This window comes from Dermacentor variabilis, chromosome 1 (genome assembly GCF_050947875.1).
Source record: "Dermacentor variabilis isolate Ectoservices chromosome 1, ASM5094787v1, whole genome shotgun sequence".
Taxonomy (NCBI): domain Eukaryota; kingdom Metazoa; phylum Arthropoda; class Arachnida; order Ixodida; family Ixodidae; genus Dermacentor; species Dermacentor variabilis.
This window is the reverse complement of record NC_134568.1, coordinates 229,629,448-229,642,455: the sequence shown is the minus strand read 5'-3', so window position 1 is coordinate 229,642,455 and position 13,008 is coordinate 229,629,448. Positions and strand designations below refer to the sequence as shown.

Below are 13,008 nucleotides of genomic sequence, written 5' to 3'. Positions count from 1 at the left end.
ATGCGTAAGTAAGTGGCGCGGCGACAGGGTACTGCTGATGCTGCATTGGTAGAGCCTCAGCAACTTGGTCTTCAATAACCCGCCGGAGCGTAGGGGCGAGCTGTGTAGGAGGCTCTTGCGGCAGCGGCTGCTGACGTGCAACTTCGTTCCGCACGAAAGCTTGGATTTGTGTGAGCAACGGGGAGCGATCAGAGAAGACTGTGATGGAAGAGAGGGCCTCGTCAGCCACTGAGGGGCGCCTGGTCAACTCGCGCTGCCTCCAACTCGTAGCTTTGGCACAAGTTTATGAGCTCTGCTACGGTGCGCGGACTCTTGGCGATCAACATTTGGAAAATGTCATTGGCGATGCCCTTCAAAATGTGCTTCAATTTGTCATTTTCGGGCATAGAAGCATCCACACGTTTGCATAGGTCGAGCACCTCTTCGATATAACAGGTGAATGTTTCACCGGGTTGTTGCGCTCGCTCTCGTAACCGCTGCTCGGCACGCAACTTGTGGACGGCGGGGCGTCCGAAAACTGCAGCGAAACTGGTCTTGAGCGCGGACCAGGACTGAAAGTCGGCTTCGTGATTTTTAAACCAAAGGTGAGCCATTCCTGCAAGGTACAAGATGACGGCATTTAACTTGGTGATATCGTCCCGTCGATTGTGCAAGCTCACTCGTTCGTAGGTAGACAACCAGTCATTGACGTCCTGTTCATCCGTACCGCTGAAAACCGCTGGATGGCGCTGCGGGACAGCGCCAGAGCAGGTAACGGAGTGTGGCGGCGACGTCGGCTGGGGAGAGTCGGGCATGACGGGAGGCAGAGTCCGAGACCGGAGTTCCAGGGTGTAGATGTTCTTGAACACCCCGCACCTCCACCAATTGTAATGGGGTGTATAGAACAGTTCTGATGGTAGCGTCTGTTCGTAACCGAAAGGCAGGTGACGCAGAGCAGAAACAGCTGGTTGCCCGAACGGCTCACACTCGTGCTAAGCACTGGCGATCCGGCTGGCCCACTGGTTGCACTGCAGACATGGAACAGATGATCTGGCTGGCTTTTTTTCTTTTGTTCTTCTTCATTATAGTACGTCCCTCTTGCTACGACACAGAGTAAAACAGACTCGCAGACATTTAGTTTGTAGGATTTATTGTTTATCTAAACTTGAAACCGTCTACTGAATCAATAGGTCAAACAAATAACTACACGACACAGTGCCACCGTTTTCTGCATGGCATCGCGCCCAGCTTTTGTGTGAACATTACTTCGAGGTAGTATGGCGCGGAATCAGGCCGCCCTACACGCAGTGGTATCGTTTTCCGTCACAAGATCACATCACTGCTCCATGAATTATGTGAGATTTCCGCTTTTGCACTGTCGGACGTACTTCATAATTCTGGCGCCTTAAGATATTCGACCAATATCCATGGTATTTAAATGTGCGTAGGAATACGCACACACACACATACATACAAATGCGGAAGTGTTTCAGGATGTTGAAAAGAAGGTGATGTATTATGAAGCTGTAGACACCATTGTACAAGTACTGGAGTAATAATAGGCACAGACTTTCAAGACAGTATTGTCTACCTGTGCACCGTGCTTTTGGTGAACGTTAACGAAGCTCAAGTGGTCAAAATTAATCCGGAGTCCCCCACTATAGCGCACCTCGTATCGTGGTTTTGGTGCGTATGACGCCAGAATTTTTTTTTTTTTAGGATTGTCAAGTGACGTACAAAGTTTATTGTCCGTGTTAAAAAAATGTCGCAGGGCGTCCTGAAAAAAAGAATACTGCTCTAAGTTTATTGCGCCGATTACATCCGCCACGTCATTTGTTTTCGTAGAAAAAGAAAGTAATCGAAATCGGGTGGGAGGTGATTTTTTTTTTTTTCAGCCTGAAATTGGCCCATTTATTTTTTTTAACTCATACGTTAAGGACACATTCCATGTGAACAGTAGTAATAATAATGAGAATTACCACGTGTAAATAAAGTCAGCGTCGCATGCAATGCTCCTTATAAATGCCGGTGTTGTAGCACGCCGTTATTCACTGGCTTCTACTGAAGGCCATGTGGAAACACTTCAGGAAACGCTTTGTTTAAAGAAAGAAGCTCAAGGCCAGTAAGTTCTGTGTAACTTCTGTTTAAAATGATTTCGTCGTGATGCTTTTGAACATGAGAACCATCGTGAAATAGCGGGCAGCGGGACCACAGAACAGAAAAGAAGACCAAGACAGGCGCAAACTAACAATTGATTTCATTGAAGCCCCACCCACAGGTATATAAATCTACAAGCTGCGCAGACGCACCATTACAAGGAAAAATGGAATCTGTCAAAGAGGACGTGATTAAATCAGGCGCGAATGGAATTTCATTTCAGCATCGTACAGTGCAATCGAAGTTTCGCTTACACAATAATGACCGACTTTTCTGATAAAGAATGCCTCTAACTTTACACGAGCGGTCACGAGCGTCCCGTTGCGCGCAATTTCAAGATGGTTCTCTTGTCGAAATACCAACTGGCGCAACATTCAACACTTTTGAATACGTTACCGCCGTGCTACCCTTGAGAATTTCAAATTTGTCAGTCCCCGACTCGCACGCTGTTGTCACGTTTTACAGATGGTGAACAAGAAATGCTGCCACAATACCATTGATTCGAAAATCTCTTAATTAGGCGGGCTTGTGCCGCGAAATGCAAGTCACAGTACACTCGAATCGTCATAGTGGCAAGCGCAATCGTAGGTCGTCGAAATCAAAACTCGCGGGTCAAGTTCGTCCGCTGTATATACGCAAGTAAAACTTCACGGATCGCAGGCTTGCCGAGTAAAATTAACTTATTCGTAGTTCAGGCCCATGAACTGGAATTTCTAACTGCACCGTAAAGTTCTCAATGCCAAGTTAGGACTGCAGTCGTCGATTTCAAGTTACAGAGACGCAGGAGAAAAAAGTATACTGCAGGAACTCCCGAGTCCAGTCATCTTGTACCCATACGTCTGGTATATTTCTCCTTATTAATCTTGATTGGGCTTAAAATGTAATCGTCATCAATTTTAATTAGGCATAATTCATCTTAACCTTAATTTAATCTGAATCGTAATTTACCCTAATTGACCTTAGCACCCGTAAATAACCTTGAATATGTTAATAATGCAACCCTAATTACTCGATCAGTGTAATTAAGTTAACCTAAATTTTATTGGCATCACTACTTAATCACCCTCAATTAATCGTCATTACGGTTAAGTAGTTTCATCGTAATTAATCTTATGTTTTATTAACCTTAATTACTCTTAATACCTCTGCAGTACTCACTACATATAGTCATAATCACAAATCTCAGTAGTCATACGTAGTCATAAGGCCCCCATGTATTCCTAAGGAGCGCATCGTGTCACGCGTTACAGACAGACGAACAGATTTCCGAGCGAAGTAGCCCCAGAATGTTTGCGCAATAAGGCAACGTTCGCTACGCTCACGTCTGCTTTATAAAAGATCGTAGAATTGGCGAAAACATTAAAGAAATTTCGGATTCCGCAGGCGAGCCTTGCGCTGAGCGGTAACTTGATAGCAGTGATTGTCCTCTTAAGAACGGTCACCGGCAAGAAGTAAAAAAAAATTTGCACTCGTGCGAAAGAATAACGGACCTCTGCAAGCGTAGAGGAAAAATTGGGGTAAAGTGCAGCGCAGTAACTGGGTCTCTCAGTAGAGGAAACCTCAACCGCGCTGCACAAAAGGAAGGGAATGGCGCGCGCCGCGCAAGCTCGCGTAACATCAGTTTCGGTGCAGTGCGCATGCGCGTTGGAATGACTGTTCGCTCTGTCCGACGCGCGAGCTATCAATACTCCATGTCGGCGGCTCACATACAATTCGCGAAGCGATGGCGCGCAGAGCGCGCAGTCATGCTCGCATGCGCTCTGCGTTGGAATTGACTTCACGCGAGCTTGAGCGGCACAGCGCCAGGGGGTGCTGCCATGCTCTTCAGCACCTACGGCACGCGCTCGCACGGGTCCCTTAGTTTTAGCATAGAGTTTCCGACAATAATTACTAGAGGAAACTCTAGCGCTGCGATCGTTTAGCTACCGTGGGAATGATGGATAGTACATGGATTTGTCTGCATGATCTTTGTGCCTAGGGCTTCAGGCGTTCCTGCGGCTTCGATTATTACGCTTTATCTGGGCCTCTGGAAGCAATTTGTACTTTTTTAAATGTAGAGGGTAATAATAACACGTTGCAAGCATGCATAATCGCTGCTAATTTGAGTGGTTACTGTGATTTCTGTGCTAGGGATTCTGTGTTCGAATCCTAGTTTCTGTCGGACAGTTCTAATATTGTTTTCTTCATTGTGTCTTACACAATACTTTGTTGAAAGTGACGCATTTACGAAGTCAACAAGCCGTTTTAAGCCAGAAGGACGGAGTTTAGGCAAAGCCATGTACTACCCATAATTCCCATGCTAACTGAACCGCCTCAAGTGCAACTCTCGCAGACGCAAGCGCTAGAGTTCCCTCCAGTGATTGTGTGAAACCCTGCGACTTTTGCTCATCACTGCACGCGTGACAATTCCCTCCACCTACCTCTTAAATATTAAAAGATGCTGCAAACGTAACAGGAAAGCGAGAAATAACAAGCGTAAAAATAAAATAATGATTCCAGCAAGAAATAGCAAAGGTACACAGTTAGGTGGACGACTTAAGGCCAAGATATAGTCCGGCGTTCTCGGCGCGCCGGGCCGCGGCAGGCGAAGTCGGATACGCTGCGCTAGCGACGCCAGAGGTGCAAGAAATTTGCTTCCTCTAGAGTTCGGCGTGCGCGCGCAACTCGAGGCTGGCGCCATCTGTGCGTCTGGGAGCGCAACTTCACCGCCGCGGCGAACAGCTGTTTGCATGGCGCATGCGCGTCTTGCATATACCCTCGTCGTTCGGGTAGCGCGCGCGCTTCTCGTTCCGCGCGCTGTTTGTGCGCCTAAAACAAAAACTTTTGTGGAATGGCGTTAACTTGTCCTGACAGCCAGAAAAAAAAAGACACATAGGGTTTTACGTGCGAACACCGCTTTCTGATTATGAGGCACACCGTAGTGGAGGACTCCGGAAATTTCGACCACCTCGGTTTCTTTAACGTGTACCTAAATCTAAGCACACGGGTCTTTTTCGCATTTCGCCCCCATTGAAATGCGGCCGCCGTGCCTGACAGCCAGAACATCGCACTCATATTGCTAGTACTTCGGCTACGTCAAAAACGGAAGCGGACCATGTATGTACATGGGAAAGCTATTCGACAAGCGCCCTCAACTCGGCGACTACCACCAACTAGTACAGGAGCTGCGAAATGCAGCTTACCTGTGGCGAGACCACACTGCTTTCGTATAGCTTCCCACGCGTTGTTCTTCCGCTCTGTGTCGCGGTAGTCCATGCGTTTCACATCGTATACACATGGAAGGTTGCAAATCGCTTCAAGCAGGCGTCCTCACTCGCGCTGTCATCCCACACGGATGTTGAAAAAACCACAGCCGCACTGTCAATACGCGCACCGCAGGCCGCCATTCTGCCTTCTGCTCGCTGCCGCTGCAGCGCGCAGTGCATTCTGGTCTAGCGGCAGCCGCGTGAAATAGAACAAGCTCTATGTCCGCGCCGGCGGCGTTGTGCTCGCCAAGCGCGCCCGGGCACGCCGGCTACGCCGTGACGCCGGACTGTAGACTGCGCGCTTCTCACCGACGTCGCTTAACCGCGCCGCGCGTGGCCGCGCGCGCGCGTTACGCCGGACTATATCTTGCGCTTTAGGACGTGCGCGACGCTGCTTTGACTGCGTAACACTGTCGGACACGACTTCATAGACCAGTGCACGAAGACGTCATAGATCGCGAGTGTCTTGCACAGCCCGAAATAACGTCGCAATATCGTTTCACCAAGTCCGCGTCAGGGTATTGATGTCAAAACCCAAACACTGTCGCCAGTCTGGTATTCCACGTAGCGTCGTCGTAGGTTGTACTGTCGACTGTCGATTCTTTGCCAGTTCTTGATGCTCACGTGGGAGAGCTGCCGGGCTCCTTCCACACGCTGGACGGCAACGTCGAGATTGCCTTCGTCGGCGACGTATGGCAGCATGACGCCGCCGCTAGATTCCTTCCGTAAACAGCTTGAACGGCGCCATCTACATTATTTCTTGTACTACCGTGTTATAGGCAAAGGTAATGCATGTATACGGAATGAAGGGATCTCACACCTTGTGCTCATCGTCGACGTACATACGTTGCTCACATGCCGAGCGTTTTGTTCGAGTGCTTCGTCTGGCTCAACTGCAGGATCGCTTGTGCAAGCTCCGCCGTAAATGCCGTTCCTCTGACGGGCATTACTTCTGGAGCGCCAAGCCGTGGCAGCATGTTCTTGATGATAATTTTGCCATTTCGGCCGCACTAACTTTAGGGAGGGCCTGTTTCAGAGAAGCAAGTGATGTAGTCGGTAGCCACCATGCTGACGTCGGAAAGGGAGGGGCCCAGAAGGTCCACATCAATATGCTGGGATGTGTGCGAAGGGGGCTCGATTGGCTTTAGCAGTCTCGCAGGCCTTGTCGGCGGTGTCTTGTGTCGTTGACAGTCTTGGAATTTCTTGACGTAATGGACAACGTTGATGGTCGGACGCTGTCAGTAGTATTCTCCTGTATCCTTGCAACACATGCGGGAGAATCCGAGGTGCCCCGCCGTAGAATCGCCACGGAGGACGTGCAGAACCTCAGGCCTCTTTGCTGAGGGCCCTACGAGATGGTAGTTGGCGCAGATTGGTTAAACGTTCTTTACGAGTACGCTGTTTGGCAAGGAAAACGGGGATAACCCGTGTTTCAACATCCTATAGAAACGCAGCTGGTCTTGCCTTCCTAGTACAGTCGGCGTCACCCTTGTGTAGAGCGCGGGAACGGCGGCCGCCGGGCTGCTTCGGAGGCAGCCAGCGACGTCTAACGGTAGCTGCTGGGTTCAAGATAAGAAGTGTCTGGGCACGTAGTGGCCGACGCATCTAATCTCGGGCCCAGCCACTACCGTTAGACGTCGCTGGCCTGCTGTAGAGCGCCCCGGCGGCTGCCGTTCCACCGCTCTACACTAGGGTGACGCCGACTGTACTCGACGAGGCTTCTTAGTCCCTGGTCTGCTCGCTGCTGTTCTGCGAATTCGTGAGCGCTTATTATTAATTCCGGAGAGGTGTCCTGTTCATCTTGCGGCGACGGGTCAATAGGGGCGTGGGACAGGCAGTCAACGTCAGAGTGAAACATGTTTCCGCCCGGAATCGTGGATCACTGTGATATCCGGCTCCACCGTGCGAGGTAGCCTGTTTTATACTCAAGTTTGTCAACTAATTCAGAAGGCCCCTTACGACTTCTAACGGCCTACCGTGGACATTACACCACGGCGGCCGCATTTCGATGGGGGCGAAATGCGATAACACCCGTGTACTTAGATTTAGGTGCACGTTAAAGAACCCCAGGTGGTCGAAATTTCCGGAGTCCTCCACTACGGCGTGCCTCATAATCAGAAAGTGGTTTTGGCACGTAAAACTCCACAATTTTTTTACCGTGGACATTAGTAAGGCCGAAATTTTTGCCGTAGTCCAAATGATGGCAAGGTACTGTTTTCCGTCGTAGAATTATTAGTTTCCACTCTCGATAGCAACTGGCTAGCATAGGCTTTCAAGTCCATTTTTCATCCGGTCTAGCACGGCGCCGAGGCCTACGCTACTTGCGTCGGTGTGTGGAGCGGTTTCCTTGTGGTACTGTACGTGTGATGGTGGTGACTGCAGGCGTCGTTTAAGCTCTTCGACTTGCAGCGTTTCCCACTTGAACTCGACGTTTGATTTCGTGAGATGATTCAGAGGTTCGGTGATGCGAGAAGACTTCACAAATGGCCTGTGACTGTAAAAATGTTTACACCCTTAAAGGTGTTCTCGCACTGGTAACACCCTTACCGTTAGGGCCTTACAAAAATTACATAGAGGCCGACAACGACGCTCTAACTAGACGCGCGATGACAAAAGACGTAGTTGAAAACTATGTAATCGCTCTGACAGCCTTGGGCATACAGAAATATCCGACAAGAGAATTTCACAGGGAGAGATATGAAATTCTGTCGGATACGCAAACAGCATACGTCGCGCGGCAACGTTGTTATCGCCCTTGGAATTCGTACGGAACATCACGGCGACGCCGATGACGACGGTAGAAATGCGCCTGAAGTGTCCATATAATTGATATCGCAATAAAGCGGTGTTGTATGTGTGCTAAGCTGTTAGTCTGTTCGCACATGTGCTAGTGGTCCGTTTATTGTCCAACCGACTTATTTGCTATAATCACTGGTATTATTCGAAGTTCTGCAAGAAGCCATGGTTTCCGGTGTGATGAAAAAAAAAATAAAAATAACAAGTCCTAGGTATCACTTAGATCGATAGAACTTAAGTGTTGTTGGTATTGATTCGTCGTTGAAATCCAGCCCAGACGAAAGACAAATTTAGTCCTTGTCCTTCGTCTTTCCTGTGTGCTGCAGTTCCACAATGAGTCAGTCAGGGTATCGGGATCAGCTATCAGAATTATAGTTGACTCTTAGTCGTAGAGCCAGAGGTCGAGCCGGAACTTTAAAACAAAAAAGTTTTTGATCGAATAAAATGGAACGTGGATGTCACAGTTGAAAACTTAAAGCACTAGAGAACAATCTGTTCCTGACTGAGGATGGTTAAATTGCGGAGGCACGTTCCGTGCTCGGTGCCGGTGAATGTGTCCCATTTTCGCGCGATACGTTGGGCTGCAAAAGGTACCGAGTGTGTGGCAGCTAACCGATATTGTCATTAGGTTATGCATGGTACTTGCGCTGCGCACACTTTCAGAGGGGACGAAATTTAGTCACGATTCCAGGTACACTGCGCACCGCGTATCGGTGTACATAGTTAGGCTGAGCTAAACCTTGACTAGTGGAATTTATCGCCTGCTTGAACAGCTTATTTAGGTTAATGCCTTGATTATCCCGTCTTTTGGCTTATTCATTCTAGTATATGCAAAATTATGTATAGGCGATCTTATGTAAGCCGATTATATCATTTAATCATCACCTTGTCGCTCTTGCAGGCGCAGCTGCGAGAATCGCGAAAACAGCTTGCGTTTTCCCATGATGCCACTGCCGCGGTTTCATGGCCACTCTATAGGAAGTGTTGCAGTATGTACTAACATGCGTATACGACCGGAATACCGGAAGACATATCTGGGAACGGAAGCGCTGGTAGACATCTTGTGACAGTGTGATCAGCCGCAAAGCGCTAGGAACGTTCGCCTTGCGCGACTCTGATGAAGAAAATATTCGGTGATTTTTATGTGATGTTTATGTCACTGCCCGCTCGTTTACACCTGCACATAAGGGGAATACAGTCGAGCATTGCAGCGCAGTCTGTCACCACACAGACGAATGGCATACATTGTGAAGGCGCGGAGTCGCCCCCATATATTTTTGGCAGGTGCTGTAGGTCTGAGATGGCACGTATTCGATGTACTAGCACTCTACTGTATGTTTTTCCCTGTCACCTACGTGTATACGTCACAGGGGCAGTGACTGCATTTGCCGTAATTAAATCCTTTGTGAGGATATCGAACCGCTGGAAAGGACAATTTCTGGTTGCATAATTTGTAGCTTGGTGCGAGTAGGCCGTGTTTACACTAGGCGGCTGGTAATTTGATTTCTCTGGTGGAATACGCTCGCGCGGCACGCGAGAATGTATCGTGAAGACGCACTTAGCTAATAATATGGAAAACAGGAGATAGCCCTGTGGGATCACATGAGGAACGCCATGAAAGCGCACGGTGAGGCGAAACAGCAGATGCTTCCGCACCGTCGCTTCCTTCCATCGGGCGTATACGCAGCGCCTCGAAGAAACAAAGTTACAGTGCGGAAACAAGATGCGTAATGCGTATACAACGCCACTTTCTATGCGTGTATACAGGGTCGATGTGTACCGTGTACTTCGGAGACTTTTGTTGCGTCGTGTCTGTTTGTACGAGGCGCCCTGCATACGTTCTTTTATGTGTGTTTGGATTGCACCTGAGTGCTTGCATGCACGTCTAAAGGCCCGTAACGACGGCGCGCCTGCTGGTAAGTGTTGACTTTCGGTGGCAGTAACAACAGCTACCAGAACGAACGTCGGGTGAGTTGACGAGTTGTAGGGCGGGCCGATATGCCAAGCACGCGCGCTAAGACCAAAATGTATCTTCTTCGTTTCACAGCGGAGCCTATGGTGCTCGATATTAGCGTTTTCTTATTTCATCTTTTTCCAAGCTCAAGTTGTGCTGCATTCGCCCACCTCTTGGTAGCGGGGTTGGAGGTGCCCCAGGGAAGGGATCCTGCGCAGTCAAGTACAGGCGCAGTCCACGCCATGTACGATAGGAAACTTATATGAGGAGCCTTTATCTGTTAAAGCTGTAATAATGTAAGAGCATGAAAGAAAAAAAAAAGACGAAAGTGCCGCGAAAGCTTGTTGATGCTAGTATATTCCAAGACAAGCATAATTGCAAAGCATAAGGGTCGATGACGCTGGACGTGCCGTCAACACATGTAATAAAAAGGACAAAGGTATGATAATAGGCATCATCCATACATCAATCAATTTAAATAAGAAAAAAAAGTGTATTCACTGATAAGGTTCGTCAGTTTTTACGGTATGTGCTACATATTGGGAGTGCAATGGTTCTAGGCTGTGTAAGCGGCGTTTCCCTTGTTTCATTTCTTTCTGCGGTGATTTTCAGCGTATGCGATAAGGAACAAATAAATATACGGTACATGTATGCTTATCTTTCCAGTAAAAGGTCAGTTCAGTGTCTAGTTTCGCTGCTTCCGCAAATGTCAATATATGCCAATTATCCCAAATGTAGATATCGCATCGAGTTTCGACGTAGTGAAATGCATTTAGTATAGAAGCACGGTTTAAGACATCCGGTGCCTGGGACCGTATACGCCGTCCTCGTTACTTGGTCTTTTTAAAACAAGTTTCCCAAACGGTGATTTTTTTTCTTTTTCTTCCTTTTTTTCTTTTTTTTCGAGAAAAAGCAGATGCTTGATTTGTACGCTGCACTGATGCGTAGAGTAGCTTCATTTTGTTATATAGCTCTTGTTATCGGACAGCGCTTGTCAGCCTTCCTTCACGTCCCTCTTGTTAGCACTGTTACCGTCTTTACGAATGAACGCCAACCAACTAGCACAGTTTGCCGCATTACTACAATACATATGTGGTTCGCATGTGCAGGCGTTGCCGCACTAAGGATCAAAAATGAAAGAGAAGGAATTACTTGGCGAATAAGTATGTGGTTCACATTCTAATGCAGGTATTTATGCACACACACACACAAGCACACATTAATTAGACTAAAGGAAGAAAGGGGGTGGGGGAGTCACTTTTCAATAAAAGTACGGCAGCATGTATCTGCACAAAACCCGCCGTGCTTGCTCAGTGGCTATGTATGGTGTTGGGCTGCCTAGCACGAGGTCACAGGATCGAATCCCGGCCACGGCGGCCGCATTTCGAGGGGGGCGAAATGCGAAAACACCCGTGTACTTAGATTTAGGTGCACGTTAAAGAACCCCAGGTGGTCGAAATTTCCGGAGTCCTCCACTACGGCGTGCCTCATAATCAGAAAGTGGTTTTGGCACGTAAAACCCCATAATTTAATGCATCCGTACAAAATGGAGAAATAAAAAAAAGCACACTGGCTGAAGGGGTGTCGCACATCAAGACACAGTGAGGAAGGGGATGATATCAGAAACATAGACCAGACGGTTTCTAATATTCTTTGCCTGGACTAGCAATATAAGGGGGGGCAAGAGGGTAGATGAGCGATTCTACGAAAGAAAGGGTGTTGTGGGAAGGAAATACCATGCAATGATTTAAACTGTGTTACGCGGTGCTGATGAAGTTAACCAGTCAGGCTGGTTGGTGATTGCTGCTGCGCGTACTTCTGTCTCTCGCAGGAAACCAGGACGGGCAGGAAGATGCGTGGTTGGTGGCCCAGAGTGGTGGTATTCGGGCCCGGTGGTCCTCCCTGTTGTTCTTGCTGGCAGCGGTCTTTTCTGCATTCTAGCGCTGCGCACTGCCCTTGACTTCAAAGGAACTCTCCTTGCTATCTCATTTTAGCCTGCGAACAAAGCGTTATACGCGCACTGAACACAGCGTCTAAGCAAGATAGCCACCGATTGATACTCAACAATTCACACGCGAGGGGCGTGGAATAGCTGCAGTGTCAGTAGTCAATCAAGCTTACGCAGCACGTCATGCGCGTATATGCAAAGCAGAAACTCTAACGCATGCATGTTATGCTTGCTCTCTTGCGCATTTATATACCTGCCTTCGGATGTATTTTCTTGTTATTGAAACAGGGTGGCAATATTTTCTCGCAGCGTCCGAGTGTATTTTTCTCTCTTGTTACGTATTGACCAACGAGCCAATGCGGTGATCGCGACTTTCTCGTGGATGGGTGTCGTAAAGGTAGGTAGGTCTCCGCAATTTTTGAATTTTTGAATTCTCTAGTCACCACCCGGTCCTGATATTTATTTTCGGACGTATGCAGACGGGGGTATGGAAGAACCTCGAAAAATATAGTTATTTAAAGATTACTACATATAGTCAACCATAGTGATAGAATAGAAGGAAGTTTAATGCGAGGGAAGGTTGAGATGTCGGACGGAGCATGCCTCTCTCCTACTATACTATGCATTGTGGCGAACGGAAGTGGGAAATCAACCACGTTGAAAACTGGATCGTCACCATGTTTATGACACACTTGCCGGCCATCCCTTGCCTTTCCCTTGCCCTTGCCTTTCATAGAGTCCTGTTATCTGTGAAGATAACGGGTAACGTAACCCATTATTACATAGAATGTTGGGGAAGTAAGAAAGCACACACTTCAATGTCGATACGATGCTGTTCACCTTTAAAAAGAAATTTCGGGCCGAACCATTCATATGGTGGCGGATTAGCCAGCGAAGCTGTCGATCGCAGACCAAGCAACTGTATGGCC

At 48.2% G+C, this 13,008-nt stretch overlaps 1 protein-coding gene across 1 annotated transcript in view; it reads left to right on the top strand.

The window, feature by feature from the left end:
* LOC142558382 (sulfhydryl oxidase 1-like) overlaps positions 1–12,387 on the top strand; it is a 136,650-nt gene extending 124,263 nt beyond the window's left edge. The window contains exon 11 of the mRNA XM_075670528.1: positions 11,963–12,387. Within this exon, the coding sequence (XP_075526643.1) occupies positions 11,963–12,072 (110 nt within the window). The 3' untranslated portion in view covers positions 12,073–12,387. The remainder of the gene's footprint in view (positions 1–11,962) is intronic.
* The last annotated feature ends 621 nt before the right edge of the window (positions 12,388–13,008 follow it).